The sequence below is a fragment of the Macrobrachium rosenbergii genome, chromosome 55 (assembly GCF_040412425.1).
Source record: "Macrobrachium rosenbergii isolate ZJJX-2024 chromosome 55, ASM4041242v1, whole genome shotgun sequence".
NCBI classification, from domain to species: domain Eukaryota; kingdom Metazoa; phylum Arthropoda; class Malacostraca; order Decapoda; family Palaemonidae; genus Macrobrachium; species Macrobrachium rosenbergii.
This window is the reverse complement of record NC_089795.1, coordinates 77849525-77867662: the sequence shown is the minus strand read 5'-3', so window position 1 is coordinate 77867662 and position 18138 is coordinate 77849525. Positions and strand designations below refer to the sequence as shown.

General features: G+C 37.0%; 1 protein-coding gene across 4 annotated transcripts in view; it reads left to right on the top strand.

Moving 5' to 3' along the window:
* The window catches only part of LOC136835468 (monocarboxylate transporter 9-like), a 196652-nt gene that overhangs the window by 155668 nt on the left and 22846 nt on the right, over positions 1–18138 (top strand). For 2 of the 4 annotated variants that reach the window (XM_067099026.1, XM_067099027.1), the window contains one exon: positions 16559–16767. The exons of the other annotated variants lie outside the window; for them this stretch is intronic. In XM_067099026.1, the coding sequence (XP_066955127.1) occupies positions 16725–16767 (43 nt within the window). In that variant the 5' untranslated portion in view covers positions 16559–16724. The remainder of the gene's footprint in view (positions 1–16558; positions 16768–18138) is intronic. 4 annotated transcript variants of the gene reach the window in all.

Here is an 18138-nt window from a genome sequence, read left to right as displayed (position 1 = left end):
ACGGAGGAAAAATAATCAATGAATCAAGGAAACTCAGCTATTCAAAACGAACAGTTAATTAAGAGGCCATTGCTATTAGAAGGGGAACAGAGAAAGACTGATGTCCGCACCTGTATCTTGTTAATTGCACCTGGTTCGTACCCGTCTCGCTCCCGTCCTTACATGTCACACTGGCCTTGGAGAGAAGCACATGCCAACTCTCTCTCTCTCTCTCTGCTCAGTAAAAGGTGTGAGAATCGAAGTCCTTTTAAAGTCGGTGGCTCATCTATTGCTCCCTGTTCTTGCGTTTTCCCCCGTTCTGTTGTTCCCATAGTTTTTAGTCTATTGCTGTTTGTCTGCCCTGCTAAAAGAATGACCATGTTTGCGAAGATACAGATAAGGGCATTGACACCTCAGAGAGAGAGAGAGAGAGAGAGAGAGAGAGAGAGAGAGAGAGAGACAAGGTTACAGATCACACTGGTGGTGTTCGTGTGTGCGAAAGAGCAAAGTCACTTTAAGCATTTTTCTTATTGAAGACGAGGAGAACATCGGTGACAACAAGGGCGCAATTCCATCAAATGGCTTTGATCTTCGGGATGCCGTGGGGGAATATAAGTGAAATAATTTTCAGTAAACAAGGAGTCCATATCGACAGGGGAAAAAAAAAATTCACGCCGGTAGTTTTGTTGGTATGAGTCTCAACAGCAATTTCAGCTTTATTTGTTCTTTCTCATTCATCTTGATATGCATATAACTTCTGAAAGTTCGTTTATTGGAATGTGGACTTAATGTCTCATGTATATTGTGCGATAATTTGTAAAAGAGAATAATCGTTCTCGTGGAGATTAAAGGATCAGGAACCCCCTTATTTCTCGATGTGTTTGATCTGATGTGACAGAAATACAAGTCTCTGTTTCTTATATTGTATTAAATACGAAGAAGACTTGACGCACTTTGAACTGGATGTTTGTACCTGATGAAGCTGATTATTATTTCTTTACCCTTAGTCACGAATTAACTAGATCGGAAATTGTGTGCGAATTAACATTTTATAGTGAATACTATTTGTATATGAATGCTTTCCGGGGGTAGTGCCGTCAGTGCACCTCGTGCGGTGCGCTGTAGGCATACTTAAAAGGGTCTTTGCAGCGTGCCTTCGGCCCCTGTCTGCAACCCCTTTTATTCCTTTTACTGTAACCTCGATCATATCCTCTTCCTTCGATCTGCCTATCCAGCTCTCTAACAACTGTTTCAGTGCAACTGCGAGTTTTTCTTCTTGTTATACCTTTTAAACCTTCTTACTGTCTATTTCCCTTTCAGCTTTGAATGACCTCATAGGTCCTAGTGCTTTGCCTCTGGCCTAAATTCTATATTCTGTTCTATTCGAATGCAGAAAAATCATGCAACTCTTGTCATGTAAAATATTTCACTTGTCTCTTCATATTGAAAATACTCACGTCCGAGGTACACTAACGTATATTATTAAACGTTCATTATTAATAAAAAGCCAGGTTGATTATGTTTTGAATATACTGAACCGTAATTCAGTCATGAAAATTGATATGGAATTTGGTATTTATATTTAATAATTTGTATATTTTTTCTTTTCTAATAACTGATCTCTTCTTTCTGTATTTCTTATTACCTTCTGTTACTTCTTTCAAATGAACACCTTAATATTCTTTGGAAACCTGAATTTCAAATTAGTTGCTCCTGTAGGCTTGTTCCATATGAATATGGTTCATCTTCTGAATAATAATGTGATAATAATAACAGTAAACTATTTTACCTTCCCCTCGCTCCAACCCCTAAAAAATACTAACAACAATATACTAGTAAAATAGATTCTTATTAAAGGATACCACATTTTCCCCGGTACTTGACATTCACCTTGACCATGAACTTGAATATCCAAAGATATTTCATAAGACGTTATTAATACGATTAGCTTCAGTCAGACCTTTCTCTTTGCAACTGACGCTATCCAGTGAATAGGATTTTTATCCTGAGATTCCTCCCCGCCCTCCAAGAGAGAGAGAGAGAGAGAGAGAGAGAGCTCATATTTAGTCACTTTACCTAACTCACAAATGAGGTGTTACATAAGAGATATTCCACAAAGTTGCCAGGTATTTTTCTCATTTAAGATATTTTTATCCTATTGACAATGAAAAAAATTTGCAAGATAATCTATGAAACGATTTAAATGGCAGAAACTCCATTTTGCTGATAACTCAAGGACGCTGGAAGGAGTGACTAATTACTGGGACACTTATCAGGTAATGAGTAACTTGAAGTTAAACTCTGAGATGTACAATTAAGACAACGTAAAGTATGATGGAATAGTGTGGAACAGACCTACAAGTTATTATTTGGAACTTAAAGTTTTTCTGAATAGATTTTAGTGTCTTTTTATCTTTTACAGGAAATCATATGATAAACTCCAACGAGGAATGTTTATAGTACCCTCATTCTGCAATATTAAACTTAATTGACTTTACATAAAGAGAATTAGTTTTGAACAATACATTTTGTAACAAATCTTTTTTTTTTACCTGTAAACATTCTTGGGCTGTTTAAGTCACCGGAATTTTAACGTAGATTAAAATATTAAGCAAAAATTATACTCAGATGAAAGGTATGATGAGAGGCGTCTGAAAGAATAAATGGAAAAGTACCCAATAAATCCCCAAACTGTCATTTTAATAAAAAAAAATCAGAATCCTTCCTAACTGTCGTAGAATTGGAATGGCAGGTGACGTTTCCCCACCCCACTTTTTTCCCCCCTACGAGGGATTCTAACACGATTCATTCGTCAGTCGTTGTTTGACGGTTCTGACATCGGACCTCCCTACGAAGAAAGCAATAGAGTTATATTGAATCAATGCAAAACGCTGCGAACTGGGAGTTTTTCTATAAGGATTACATTTGCCTGCTAAATGGTTTTGGTTTGTTATATTCAGATTCAAAAGTGAACGTCCTTTTCAACCCGTTTATTACTCTTTATGATAAACCTGTAATGTAATTTTATGAACGGACACGCGCACTCAAACATGTAGTTTTATAAATGCACTGTATACATTTGGAAAGAGACCGGTGCTGCCCATAAAGGTGAGATGAAATATACAAACATACATTATATATATATATATATATATATATATATATATATATATATATATATATATATATACTTTTATGTATGTATGTATATACATATATATATATATATATATATATATATATATATATATATATATATATATATATATATATATATATATAATGTGTGTGTGCATACTACGTATGTATGTATGCACATGTGTATGTATACTGTATATGTATTCTCGTCTGCCAGGATGCATCTCCGTTTTGTTCAGTACGCTATTAATATCATCTTCTGTTCTTATTTTTATGTCAAAATGAAAAAAAAATGAACGCATAGTGTAGATGCATTTCGTGTCATGTCTATTCCAATTAAGGATATCTAATGTAAAACTCTTACTCTGCATGGTAGTCAAATAGTTTATGATGTTTCTTTTATTTTGTGATAAATCGTCGCCCTAATGTAATGGCGTATATTTTCTAACTGGGAAAGTCAGCATTACCGGTTTGTGTCTCTTTCTCTCTCTCTCTCTCTCTCTCTCTCTCTCTCTCTCTCTCTCTCTCTCATATCAGGAATGTCATTCTATAAATGATCGGTCTGTAACATCAAAAACAGTTTAAAAGAACTAACAGTCGAAATCCAGTCTCTGCTTCGCTCTACGTTCATAAGATTTCCTGATTTTAGTTCCACTTACCCTACATATTTTAAAAAATTATTTACATTTTTCCATTTTCCAATATATTTATCAAATTCAGTGAAAATGGAAGAGTTATGGCCATTCCCATACGAAGAAATCTTCTCTGTTTTATATTTTTAAGCGTACCATTCAACGGCCTGTCAGGTTCAGCATTCGCATATATCTCGTTATCAAAACTTTTTCCGGGTGATTTGAAAGGGTTACAGGGAATAGCTGTGTGCACCGTTGTGTTGTTTTTACTTGGTTGGAAAGGTATAGCGCCAGACATGAAATGGATGAACTGGAGAAACCTGGACGCTATCTGCGCGCGCATACACAAATATGAGTATCGTTTGATGATATTGTTTTTCGTAGGGTCGGTATGTATTGTAGCTTTGCTGTCTGCCGGAAGTCACCAGAAATGCAAAATGTAACAGAAACAGAAGGGTAAGGGAATTAATAGCATACAATGTTTTTTATAATTTTTTTTTAAGAATACATTACTTTCTGAATGCTTATCTTAGTTCTGCATATCAAAAAATAAATAAATCTCATATTAATGCCCATTTTCATTGTGGCACCTTCCATTCAGGCTACTTTGTTGGTCCATTATAATTCATGTGATATTCTTCTTCGAAATGTGAACTTCTCATTCACTACGTAATTATTGATATTGTAAGTTCCTCAGAAATGTATCGCCTTATGTTGTGCCTAGACAATTTAGACATGTAGACTTTTTTATGTATAATGATAAATTTTATTTTAAAACTACATGAAACGTCTCTATAGCATCATAGCAACGAAAAGTTAAAGAACTCTTGAAATTTCGTTACCTTTACTGTTAAAATATTTTAACATTGTGACCGTCCCAGTGGCGTCCTTAAGTTACCTCGCTTCAGTATCCATATTACACGCACCTTAATCATTATTTGAAGAATTGAGTAAAGCTTCCGGCACTGTGATCGTAATTATAATTAAGTATTCTATATTAATTTAATCCACTGTTACATCATTTTAAGCCCAGAGTTGTTCTTAATTGTTGCATGGTAAGTGAGATTTTGTGTATGTTTCGAACAGCGGAATTCAAAATTCAGCTGATTCTCACTAATATTACTCTCAGTACAGACAGTGCATAGGCCTAAGTTCACCTACGCCACTGAGAGTCTACCAACTACTTAACTGGCCTACATACCTCGAATCAATATGGCTATTCCTCCAATATATTCCTAACTTCTTCAGAATCTTCAAACCACTTTCAGAAATAAAGTTCGAAGAAAATAAGTTGGTTTTGTCTTTTTTGTGATGTAGACGCCTTTTTGGTATCGTTGTTGTTGTACTTAGAGAAGTAACTAGAAGAGACTAGAAATAAATGTGTTGGGAAGCATGTATTTTGTAAGGCCTACGTGGAAGTAGTTTTAGAAGCATAAAATGTCCACATAGCAGAAGAGTTTTCATAAAAGTGGACTTGATATCCAAGTAGCACAAGATTTTTTGGAAGACGGAGAACCCTTTTGTGTGTGTATGTGAAGAGTTTTGGCCGAAGCTGTCTCCAGTTCTGCCCATAACTGAGCAACACGAAGATTATTACTGTGTCAGTGACTGCTCCATCTCCTATTGTGGAATACTGCTCTCTGGTTAAACTGCGTAAATCGATAAGATTTTTGTATGAACTGTTACCTAAAGCAGCATGAATGTTGCAACCTTTGAAGAAGAGTCTTATAAATGTTAGTTTACTCGAAGGTAGATTATAGTGCCATAAACTGTGCTGGGTAAAACCGAAGACTACTACCGCTGCCTGGTTCCCGCCAGTTGGCGACTGTAACATTCACAGCCTTTTCCTTATGTTTTTGTTTATGTTTATGCTTTTTGTTTGTGTTTATGATATGTACAGTCTTTTGTTCATGTTTTTACGTTCATCCACAAAGGGTTAGTACTAAATACGATGCCCATTTTGCACGTAAACTGATAGTGACCGAACCAGAGAGGTGCAGTAGTAGTCTTCAGTTTTACCCCATTGAAAGTGGCGTCCTAGCCTTCTAAATCTATATGTTTACGTGTTCTTTTATTGTAAAGACTAGGCATCAACGCTGTTCCAACCTGACTGTACGAAGATATATAGGTAATATCAGCTATAACATCAGTTTTATAACGGGTTTACCTTGTATATAACTTGTGTACGTAAGTGACTGAGTACTTTTAGATCATATTTTCCCTTCCAGTGCTCTTGTACTGTTACTAATTCTGATGCTTTCATCTTTGTGTGAGTCTTTGTGTTTGTTCCCTAATGGAGCCTGTAATGCACGCATCTTTGGATGGTGAAATTGCCTTAGGGTAAATTGACTTCTGAGCTGTCATTGTATTTGAGGAAAGGGACCCCGCCCTTGGTAGCTAAATATAGAATTAGTGTCACGATTGACACTCGAGTACGTAGTCGAGACGAGACTTGAAACGGAAAATTAATATCACAGAAAGAATAAAACGAAAAAATTCATTTCACAGAAAATGTAATTATCAAATTGTGCTGCGTAAACTGCTGAGAATAATTAAACAAATAAATTGGAATGTTTTTTTATTGTGCCTAGTTGTATAAAACGCAGGGATACCGGTTTTATAAAACCATGAAGATTAAAACTATTGCTGGCTTATTCTTTGACTGTGCCTAGTTGTATTCTGACGAATACAACCATGAAGATTAAAACCGACTATATCGCAAAACTACCATACTTCTCATACCACTGTACCATTCAAGGTTTGGCCACCTTTTTTTCGACTTATGGACAAATGTGAATTGCAGACGCCTTTACTAGAAGCAAAACCAATTCAGTTATATTTACCCCCCAGAAGAAAGATCATGAATATTAATTACCCGAAAGCTTTAGGAAAAAATATTTCTTTTGTGTACAAGAAAATAACTGGAACTGGCTTTCACCATAATGTCCCCGGACTACATAATGTTGAACACAGATATAAATATGTATATGGATATATAATTATATTATATAGTCTCTCTCTCTCTCTCTCTCTTTCAAAACACACGCACATATACAGTATATATATATATGTGTGTGTGTATATTTATATATATATATATATATATATATATATATATATATATATATATATGTGTATATATATATATATATATATATATATATATATATATAATATATATAAAGACTAGATATACTAGATATTTGTTATAATAAAGCCCAAAAAAGTTTTATAATAAAGTAACATGGATAAAGAAACCACTAAGAACATTCTTAGCTTGCCTTATTTTAGTGGTTTTGAAAATATAAATTCATTGTTAAAATCTTTTAATGTCATCCTCGTTTTTTCCTATAATAAGACACTAAAAGGAATGTTAATAAAAAATAGCCAGAAAGAGAACAACATAATATATAAAATTCCATGTTTGGACTGCCCCTCATTTTATATTGGCCAATCTAGCAAAGATTTAGATGTACGTATTAAGCAACATAGTATTCAGTCAAAACTGGGCAAACATCCAATGCTATATTCATTCATTTAAGTGAAAACTCTCACAGGATAAACTGGACTAAAAGTTCAGTGATTGCCAGATCGAAAAATTTCTCTTCAAAAAATCTTTTGGATTCCGCTATTATACAGCTTACTTCCAGCTGTAATTTTAACCTTTGCCCTGGCATGTATCATTTGGACCCCTGTATTAGAGAAATTTTCAAGAATGACCTAAAAGTTAAAATCACTGACTTAATTAAGAATTAGTTACCTTATATATTTTCTATGTATTCGTATGTTTATAATTTTTTATTTATAAAAATGTTCATCTTGCAAAAATTGTTATTGTTTACAAAAAAAAAAGAAGAGAATTATTGATTTGTACTTTTACAACATGTTTTGGTGGTCAGTCACCTCCTGGTATAATCTTTTAAATGTCCTGTCCCAGCTTCTGAACGGTTCATCCTAATCATTTGTAAAACCTCGTAAATATTTAACCCGGTTTTGGCAGTTCTATTATTCTTCAGTTTTGTTGGATTCCAGGGACATATTTTTTCCTTTGCAATCCCCATCTGTCATTTATATGAGCTTTCTTTGTAAACTTATTTTTATATTTATTCAGTCTGCTAAGTAAAGGACGATAAGTCAGAAAGGCCTCGCAGCACTCCATTGTTATGTATATATATAAGCGTATATACATACATACATACATATATATATATATATATATATCACACATTACCACAGGTGAAAAATAAGTTACAGGGTGTAAGGTCTGGCCGGTTTCGACTTTATTTCCAAGCCATTTACGCGACGATACAAGAGTGTGAGAAGTCACAAATACGATATACTACAAGAATAATGGCGAACATACTGGCCACTGTTAGGGACTCCATATCCCCTTCAGGTGTGTCGAGGTAGGAGTGGCTTTAAAACTCATTTGGCTAAAAATCACAATAGACTCTCTGGGACATTGCTGATAAACAGACCATACCCCACCTCAGATCCACACCTGACAGGTGTCATGGAGGTGAGTTTGGAAACTCATTAACATTACTACCCTCGTACTGTGTTTACAAATATGATAGTCCTATTTTCATACATCTCTACTGCCTACCTTAAAGTTTAAACAATTTACAAATTTCTTTTGATATTAAAAGGATCAAGTTTATACATCCTCGACATATTCATATTATAGTTGTAACTTTCTTTTATAAAGAGATTCAATGATGTTCCTTTCCAGTGCATTATTAGAATATACAATCCTTTTACCTTCCCAGTTGATAGCATGATTGTTCTCACTAACATGTACAAATATACCACTGTTCTGTTTATAAACATTTAAATTTGTAATTCTTTTTTTCAGTGCATTCCCGGTTTGGCCAATAAAAGTTGTCAACTTGGGAATTTTATATCACACCCTTTTATTGTCTGGGAGTTCTTGATAAAGTACATTTTTTCATTGTTGTATTGTTCTTAAATGCGACATTAACACAAAATTCTTAAGAGATGAGGATATCTTTCATTTATTATAAGGCAAAACAAGCAAATTTTTTTGTGTTGTAAGGTTTTTCTGGTTTTGAATTAGTCTTTTTGCCGCTTCAAATGCACTGTTTAATACACTATCAGGATATTTCAATTTTTGCCTGCATTCCTAATCTTATCACTGCATCATCAATATATGTCAGGGCTACATACCCGTATTCTTTTAAAAACACAGCAAAACACTGACTTTTTAACCTTATTGCTTTGTGGAATAGAAATGCACATAGGAAGAAATATTAGTAATCATTTCTATACACATTCATTCAAACCCACTACTATTTCTTCGTTTTGACATCCAAAAACTATAGCACCCATTTTCCATTTCCAGTCCTGTGTAATTTGGAAAATGGTACTAATTGATTTAACGAATGAAGTTTTTATCTGGTTAAGGGAGTGATTTATGGAAGTATGAAAATCAACACCACAAACGTCCCAAAAGATTTATGGTTGCTATTAATGAACTGGAAAAAGATAAAATATACACATGACAAAAGCAGATAAGATCAGGCCCATTGCCATGTAAAATTTTAAATAAAAGTGAATATTAAAAAAATTTAATCTTTTAGGTGATGATAATCAGTTCAATTAAGGAAATTAAATAAAACCCGATAGACAATGTGAATAGTGGTTTCAATAACAATTCAGATAAAAAAGGTAATCAGATCATTATTGGCACTTGTAGTGACACTCCATCAAACTACAGAAGCCTGGATTCACTATTAATCTCTCAATATTTGCTTAGTTTGTTATCAGGTTCACATTATTTGATCAGTTGCAGTTTGAGATGGTACCTCATAATGGGTTAGTAGATATTCTCAACCCATTAGTAGGTACCATCTCAAATGCAAATATCAAGAATAATGTGGACCTGATAAATAAACTAAATAGTGTAGAGATTAATAGTGAATCCAGGCTTGTAAGTTTTGATGTTGTATCACTATTCACAAAGGTGCCAATAGATGATCTGATGGCGTTTTTATCTGAATTGTTAGAGAACACACAGCTGGATATCCCATTTTCTAAAAGTACTTTAATTGAACTGATTAAATTATGTGTAAAAGATTGTAAATTTGAATTTAATGGTAAATTTTACTCACAAAATTTTGGTATGGCAATGGGAAACCTCTATCCCCAGTGCTAAGTAACTTATATATGGAATTTTTTGAAAGAAGATATTAAACAACATAATCCCACGTAATGTAACATGGTTTAGGTATGTTGACGACATAATTTGTGTATGGCCAGGAACCAAGATGTAAAAACTTTTTTGCTAAGTTAAATCAATTAGTACCATCAATTAAATTCACGATGGAAATGGAAAATGATGGGTGCTTACTGTTTTGGATGTCCTCATACGAAGAAATAGTAGTGGGTTTAAATATAGTGTGTATAGAAAACCCACTAATATTTCTTCCTATGTGCATTTATTCTGACAAAGCAATAAGGTTAAAAGTCAGTGTTTTCATCTATGTTTTTAAGAGCATTATGGTATGTAGCCCTGAATATATTGATGATGAAATAGATAAGATTAGGAATGCAGGCAAAAATTGAAATATCCTGATAGTGTATTAAACAGTGCATTTGAAGGCAAAAGACTATGTATCAAAACCAGAAAAACCTTACAACACAAAAAATTTGCTTGTTTTGCCTTATAATAATAATATGAAAGATATCCCTCATCTTCTTAAGAATTTTTGTGTTAATGTCGCATTTAAGAACAATACAACAATGAAAATGTACTTATCAAGAACTCCCAGACAATACTAAAGGGTGTGTATATAAAATTCCGTGTAAGTCTTGTGACAACTTTTATATTGGCCAAACCGGGAAAGCACTGGAAAAAGAATTGAACAACATAAGAAATGTGTGAGATATGCACAAGGAACAGTGGTATATTTGTACATGTTAGTGAGAACAATCATGCTATCAACTGGGAAGGGGCAAAAGGATTGTATATTCTAATAATGCACTGAAAGGAACATCATTGAATCTAGCTTTATAAAAGAAAGTTACAAACCATAATATGAATATCAGTCAAGGGATGTATAAACTTGATCCTTTAATATCAAAAGAAATTTGTAAATTGTTTAAACTTTTAAGGTAGGCAGTAGAGATGTGTGAAAATAGGATTATCATATTTGTAAACACAGTACGAGGGTAGTAATGTTAATGAGTTTCAAACCTGCCTCCATGACACCTGTCAGGTGTGGATCTGAGGTGGGGTATGGTCTGTTTATCAGCAATGTCCCCAGAGAGTCTATTGTGATTTTTAGCCAAATGAGTTTTAAAAGGCCACTCCTACCTCGACACCGGCCTGAGTGGGGATATGGAGCCCTAACGGTTGTGTATGTTCGTCAGTACTGTTCTTGTAGTATATATATTTGTGACTTCTCACACTCTGTATCAGTCCTTCTGTCAACATTTGGAAATAAAGTCGAAACTGGTCAGGACCTACACCTGTTTCTTATTTTTCACCTGTGGTAATGTGATAAATGAATCACGTACAAAAGTGATAATAATCATATATATATATATATATATATATATATATATATATATATATATATATATATATATATATATATATATATATATGAGAGAGAGAGAGAGAGAGAGAGAGATACATATTGCTGCTTATTTCAAACAATGTCCCTTTTCCGGCTCAGAATTTCGAGTGAAAACGTACTTGTAACTTTTAAGAGAATTATTTGTAGTTTGGTAAGTAGTTCGTACACAAAATGTGTTCTCGCAGTTCAGTAGTGTACGTATATACTGTACATAAAGATAGACTTGTGTGTATATAGATTAACGGACTAAAGGCTGGTATAAAAAAATAGAGTAAAGAATATGTACGATACGTCAATAAGCATAACAATATTTCGTTGCCTATTTCTGAGTGTGAACAAAAGTCGGCTGGACACATACGTATAGCCACAGTATTTACACTACGTCAAAACCTGCAGTATGAAAAGCTTACGTTACTTTACTTCCGCCCAAACGTACGGGCGACAATAAAAACATAAGTCGTATTGTGAATTCCCCGAGAGACTTATAAAGAGACACTGCGCTCAGTCGTTAGGTCGCTCACAGTCGGAGTCATTGAGAAAGCATAAAAAGACGCCTCCTCTCTTCTGTCGTGATTCAGTCGAAGACGCCCCTCGTCTCTCTTACTCAGTCGAAGTCTGTCGAACTCAGAGGGCATCTCTTGTGTTTGTGCTTGATCGAACCGCCTCCGTTCATCCAGTGATGTTCGTGGAAAGTCTGAACACCCACCCAGACTTCAAGAGCGTCGACCCAGCCGTGACAGATGCCAACACCATGGATGAAAACGTGGGGAGGGCACTCATGTACCAGTACATGTTCGAACGGAGGACGACGCCCTGGGAGATGGCCCAGTGGGACCACGACGAGCTGAAGTCCTTCAGCGTCGACCTGGAGGAAGTCGATCGTCTCTATTACATCTACTTTCACGACGACGGATCCAGCGGGCAGCAGTACCGGATGATCGCTCGCGTGGACCACAGGGGCCTCCCCCTCTACGTCGAACTGATGGCCGGCTGCGATTTCACCGGCTTCGATTGCCAAGGGGAGGGCGTCATCTTCGTCAGCAGGGACGCCAACTTGTTCATGAAGCTTTGCTTGACAACTGAGTGCCAGAAGGCTCTCATATACCAGTCCCTGGCGGAGGACGGCATCCAAATCGAGGAGCAGACGGAATACGACGCCTGTTGCAGGATGTTTTGGAAGGACGTCCCCATGTTGAAATATCTGTGTCACCAGGCAGCTTACGAACACAGAGCGAAACTGGGGCCACATTTCTCGAGTTTGCCCCAAATCCTCGCAGACAGTGTAGACGATTTCATTAAATTCAAGGAAGCTAAGAAGGTGTATGAGGATTACTAACGAACAGCTATAATTTATGGTGCTTATTATCTCGACTTTTGGATATTACTTAATGCATAAAAGAATAGGAATTTCTAAGGTTGCTAATATTTCCATGTGACTGAGTTTAAGAGTGATCACAAAAGTGATTATATTGAAAAAGGCTCATATGTTAAAATAATCAAGATGAAACTTTTTATTTTCTGCACCTACATTTAAACAAAAGAAATCACCATCTCCTGAAAAAGGAATTAATGTTATGAGTTGCCAGGGAGCGAAATAATGCAAAGTGTTATTTTTTGTTTATTTATATATATATTTTTTTGTAAACATCGTTAGCGTTCTTGTAAAAATAAAGATGACGCTATCGGAAGAATAGAAGTTGCGCTGATAAACACAGACTCCCGGCCTTGGATTTACACCAGACTCAACCGTTATATCGCACCTACAAAAGCTTCATTTTTGCGAACCGGCCGTGAAACATTAATTAACGTCGAGCTCAAATACACGAGCATCGTAATCATTCCCGTATCGCAGGTTAATGAGAAATGCAATATCGACGGAAGGGTGTTTATGCGTTGGCGATGAGGATTGGTTTTGCCTCATCTTGTTTGCAGATTTCACAGCTGTTGTGAAAGCGCAGAAGAAGAAGAAGAAGAAGAGGAAGAAGATGAAGAAGAAGAAAAAGAAGAAGGGGCTTACAACACGCTGCAATTATCGGTAATGCTACGTTCACACATTCACGTATCAAGGCACGCATGCCCACGCACGGCCACGAACGGGGCGGAGCCAGAGAGTACGTAAAAACAACGCAAACACAACGTAAATGTACCGTAAGTACTGTGTAAATGCGGCAGCATGGGGCGCGACCGTTACGGACCACCTGGCCGTGCGCCGGGGGGCAGGAACCTTTCGGCCTGCTCGAAACCCCCTGCGGGTGGCCAGGTCAACTGTCAGGTAGCGTGGCCCGACCCGCACAGCGTGGCGCCACCCGCGGGCTGACTGCGCAGCTGCCACGCCGTTACCTGGGGCACACGCTGCCCCAGGGCACTGCGTGGCTGTCAGAATGGCGTGGGGGTAGACGCGCAACGCTGCCGCACCCCCGCAAACCGCGTGGATGTGGCAACGCTTTGACCTGGGATAAAGGGGGCAGGCGGCACGCTTCCAGGTCAGTGCTTCTCTGGCCAGCATCCTGTTGCTATCTCCTCAGCGCCTCCGTCTTCGCCGTCCACTGCAGCAGCCAAGATGCCCAAAGGACCCATGCTGAAGAGGACCAGGAAAGGGGCCCTGAGAACTCCAGGAGCCCTGGCAGCTGGAGTTGCCCCCACGCAAAAGCCTCCTGAAGCTGATGGTCCCCCTTCAGGCAGCGATGCTGTTGTGCTGCAGCTCGAGGCCGACGAGCTCGTGACGGAGAGCGACCTAGAGGAGGAGGAAGAGGACCTTGCCCTCGCCTAACGAGCGACCCGCCGCCGCCACCGACGACAACGCCCACGAGGGGATGCCGACGCCGACACTGAAGGCACTCCTGATGGAGATGGCCCTACATTTTTTCAAGAAGTCGAGGATGAGTGTGCGCGGGTGTCAGAACAGCTGAGCCTGCACCTGAAAATGGAGGTGCTCGGTGCCATCCAACGATATATCCATGCCACCAAAGAGGGCTGCACGGTGCCGTCGAGGGCCATGATGACCCACACCATGGCAGTGACAACGGAGTGTCAGGCACCTGCAGTTCCTGCCAGCCTGTCGGCATCGCAGCAGCAGCGGGCACTCACTGCACAGCAGCTGGCGCTCCTGCAAGCACAGTTGGTGACATCCACACCAAAAGACCTCAGCAACCTGTCGCTTGACACGACATTCCTCAACAATTTGCAGGGCTAATTTATATACTGTTGTATTTCCTTTTGCTGTTATGTATGTGTATGTTTTTATTTTATACTAAATAAATATATTTTGCAATATCATGTCTAGCTCTATCCTCTGCTCAAATATCATGTATTCAATGAAGTAGCTATAATACAAGTACACAAATAAAGAAGGCAAAATGAACCCGAATACACTAACATTTCATTATTGACTTTGAAATAAGTTCAAAATACTTTATGTAACATTTGTGCACAGAAGAAAAATGACAGGCAAAATATTAGCAAGTCATATAAAATGTCAAAAATATCGGGGAGAAGGTAGTTTCAAAAAGATAGAATTTTCATATCAGAATATCAACAATGTAAATGCTAAGAGCAGGTACTTTCAAGAACATAGAATTATCACCTCAGAATTAAAACAATGTAAAGAGAAGGTACTTTCAAAAATGATAGAATTATCATATCAGAATAGAAACAATGTTAAGAGAAGGTACTTTCAAAAATGATAGAATTATCATATCAGAATAGATTCCATGTAAAGAAATTATTAAAAAGAGCAAAATAACTACATCTTCCTTTTATTTATATATATGTTTGTTTCATATTTATTAAACATACATTGCAATGTCATGGCCCGCCCTATCCTCTTCCCATTTACCAAGTATTGATGAGAGTAATATATCATGGATTTGAGCAATATCTTTTATTAAATCAACTAAAATAAACGGAAGTACACAAATGCACAGGGCAAAATAATCCTGAATTGATACATTATTGATTTATAAATAAGTCCAAAATAAATACAGGAACAGAATAGAAACAATGTTAAGAGAAGGTACTTTCAAAAATGATAGAAATATCATATCAGAATAGATTCCATGTACAGAAATTATTAAAAAGGGCAAAATAACTACAGGTCTCTGGTACGATATAGCTGGGGTTTAACCCCTGCAGTACGTGGGGCCAACGTGACGTTTGCGTAACTCAGTTACGCAGAACGTAACACATACGGTATACGTACGTTGGTGTTACGTGCTCTGCCACGCACTACTTCTGCCTGCGCCGCCGCTTGTTTGTCAGCGTCACGTCACCCTTACGCAGTGCGTACATTTGCGGCGCACTATAATGCGCATGCATCACGCACATCGTCCCGTGACACGTATCCAGTTGGGCGGGGCCTATTTTCTCGCGTATGCGCAAGTTTCACCAATTCTGGCTGTGTGTGCGCATGCGTGCCTTGATACGTGAATGTGTGAACTTAGCATTACGTTGATGCTGTGAGGAATTATTTTCATTACGCAACACTTGAATTCAGCGCTGCTTTTAATGATTGATAAATGTACCTTTACTGTAGTTTCCATTGAAGGCCGTGGGATCTGGAGTTCAGCGTCAGTTGATTGGCGCTAAATAAGAAATAAAATATATTTGTGTAATAGCCATTAATGACTAATCGCCAGGTTTCCGGAGAGATAGATGTTATCGTTAGACTTGTCAGGTGCTGCTGTATGTCATATTTGGCCAATTACTGTACATTCATATTTGCACAAGTTTTGCATTTGGACCCAGTTTGCATTCATGGATAAATTTAAGTGTATTTTTGTTATATATATATATATATATATATATATATATATATATATATATATATATACATACATACATACATAAAGTGTGTGTGTGTGCACATGGAAATTTGTAAAGTATAAATATAAAAAAATAAGATTGAAATGTTTTAGATTGTATGTTGGGGATACTTAGGCATACATATGTATGCATAGTGTGTATTATATATATATATATATATATATATATATATATATATATATATATATATATATATATATATATATATATATTATATGTATATACATTTATATATGTGTGTGTGTGCGTGTGCAGGCAATACAAATTCAGAGAAGTTTTCGAGTGTGAAAATAACCGATTCCCTTAAAGCCCCGTTTTGTCCTTCACTGCAGCTTTAGATTCCATTTTTCTTAAGTTTTTAATTGGTTCCTTTCCCATTCTTCGTAGGATGAGGAAGAGTGACAGCTGCGGATGAGAGGCAGCTGAGGAGACAGGTACCAGCAGCACCATCTCCAGCACCAGCTGAATTATTCACTGGTACACAGCTGGTGGGGAGAAGGAGGGAAAGGGTGGCCAGCCGACCGACAGGGCCTTATGTCATGAACACCTGACAATGATTATGGATGCCAAAACACATATTTCGAACCCACCACCAGGTAAGACCTCTCTCTCTCTCTCTCTCTCTCTCTCAGTTTTCCTTCATTCAGTACAGCGGTGAATGACTTGACAGGGTGACTTACCAGCTATTATACATTTAACAAAGCAGTGCCAATTTATTTATTTGATGAAGTATAGGAGACCATCACAGTTCAGTTACTGTCAGTCTTCCCTTACTGTTCCTTTGCTCTTAATTTTATTTACACGACGCAATGCAGCCAGGCATTTTAAGCTTTTGTTCTGTTTTATTCGGTTTAGGATACGAATATTTCATTTCAATGAATGAGAAGTTATTTTTGATAAGGTTATGCAAATGCCTTAGCAAAAATATATTATTCAACAATATACTTTTCCTTTGGGTGACATTAGCAAAGAATGTCAACCATCTGGTTCTCAGAAAGGCCCTTTGGGATGAAGTTGCTAACCCCATGTCCATCTGCCTCTGGCTGTGACCCCCTACAGTTGACTAATCACTAGGTTTCTGGCTTTCTGCTCAGGTCACCAGAGGCACATTGGATTTTCTGGAAGGGTAGTGTATATGAAAGCTCAGATGGGAATGTTTGAAGAGAGAGTGAGAGAGATTGTTGAGCAAACTCTCCTTTATGGAAGTGAATTAGGAATAATGTGTGGAAATACAAGTAATAAATTTAAGGCTATTAAAATAAAGTGTTTGTGTTATATTTGTGGCGTAAGAAGAACTGAAAGGGTGAAAAATGTAGTGATACATAGAAGTGGTAAAAAACGTTAGAGTGGGTGAAGTGGAGGATAGTGTGCTTTGAGATGGTTTGGTAATAGGGGAAGAATGGCACACGATAGGTTGGTGAAAAGATTGCGTAATTTGAACGTTTTAGGAGGTAGGAAGAGAAGACTTACATAATATATATATGTATGTTATATGTGTTTGTGTAATATACATACGTATATAAATAGTGCGTGTGTTTGTGTATATATATGTGTATATCAGGAAAATTATGAAGTGATGTTATATTTTCGAAAGCAAAGCAAAAGTTTTAAAAAATCATAATGATAAGGTCAGGAGAATGATTTGCAAAGCAAAGAAAATAGAATTACAATGATACAAATAAGTATAACATGTTTTATAACTGCAAGTTATAGAGAGACAGATAGAAAGGAGTGATTTCAACAAATATGCAATAGATACAAGATGACTTAGATGCAGGACGCAGTAGTAGTTTAAACCCTACAGCAACCTTCCCTTCGTCATCCCACGCAGTCACAACATCTGTGTTGGCGTCTTGTCATCAGGTAACAACAATAAACAAGTAAACAATGTGCCGAAGTTTCTTCAGCGCAATCGAGTTTTCTGTACAGTGTATAATGAAGGCCACCGGAAATAGATCTATCTTTCG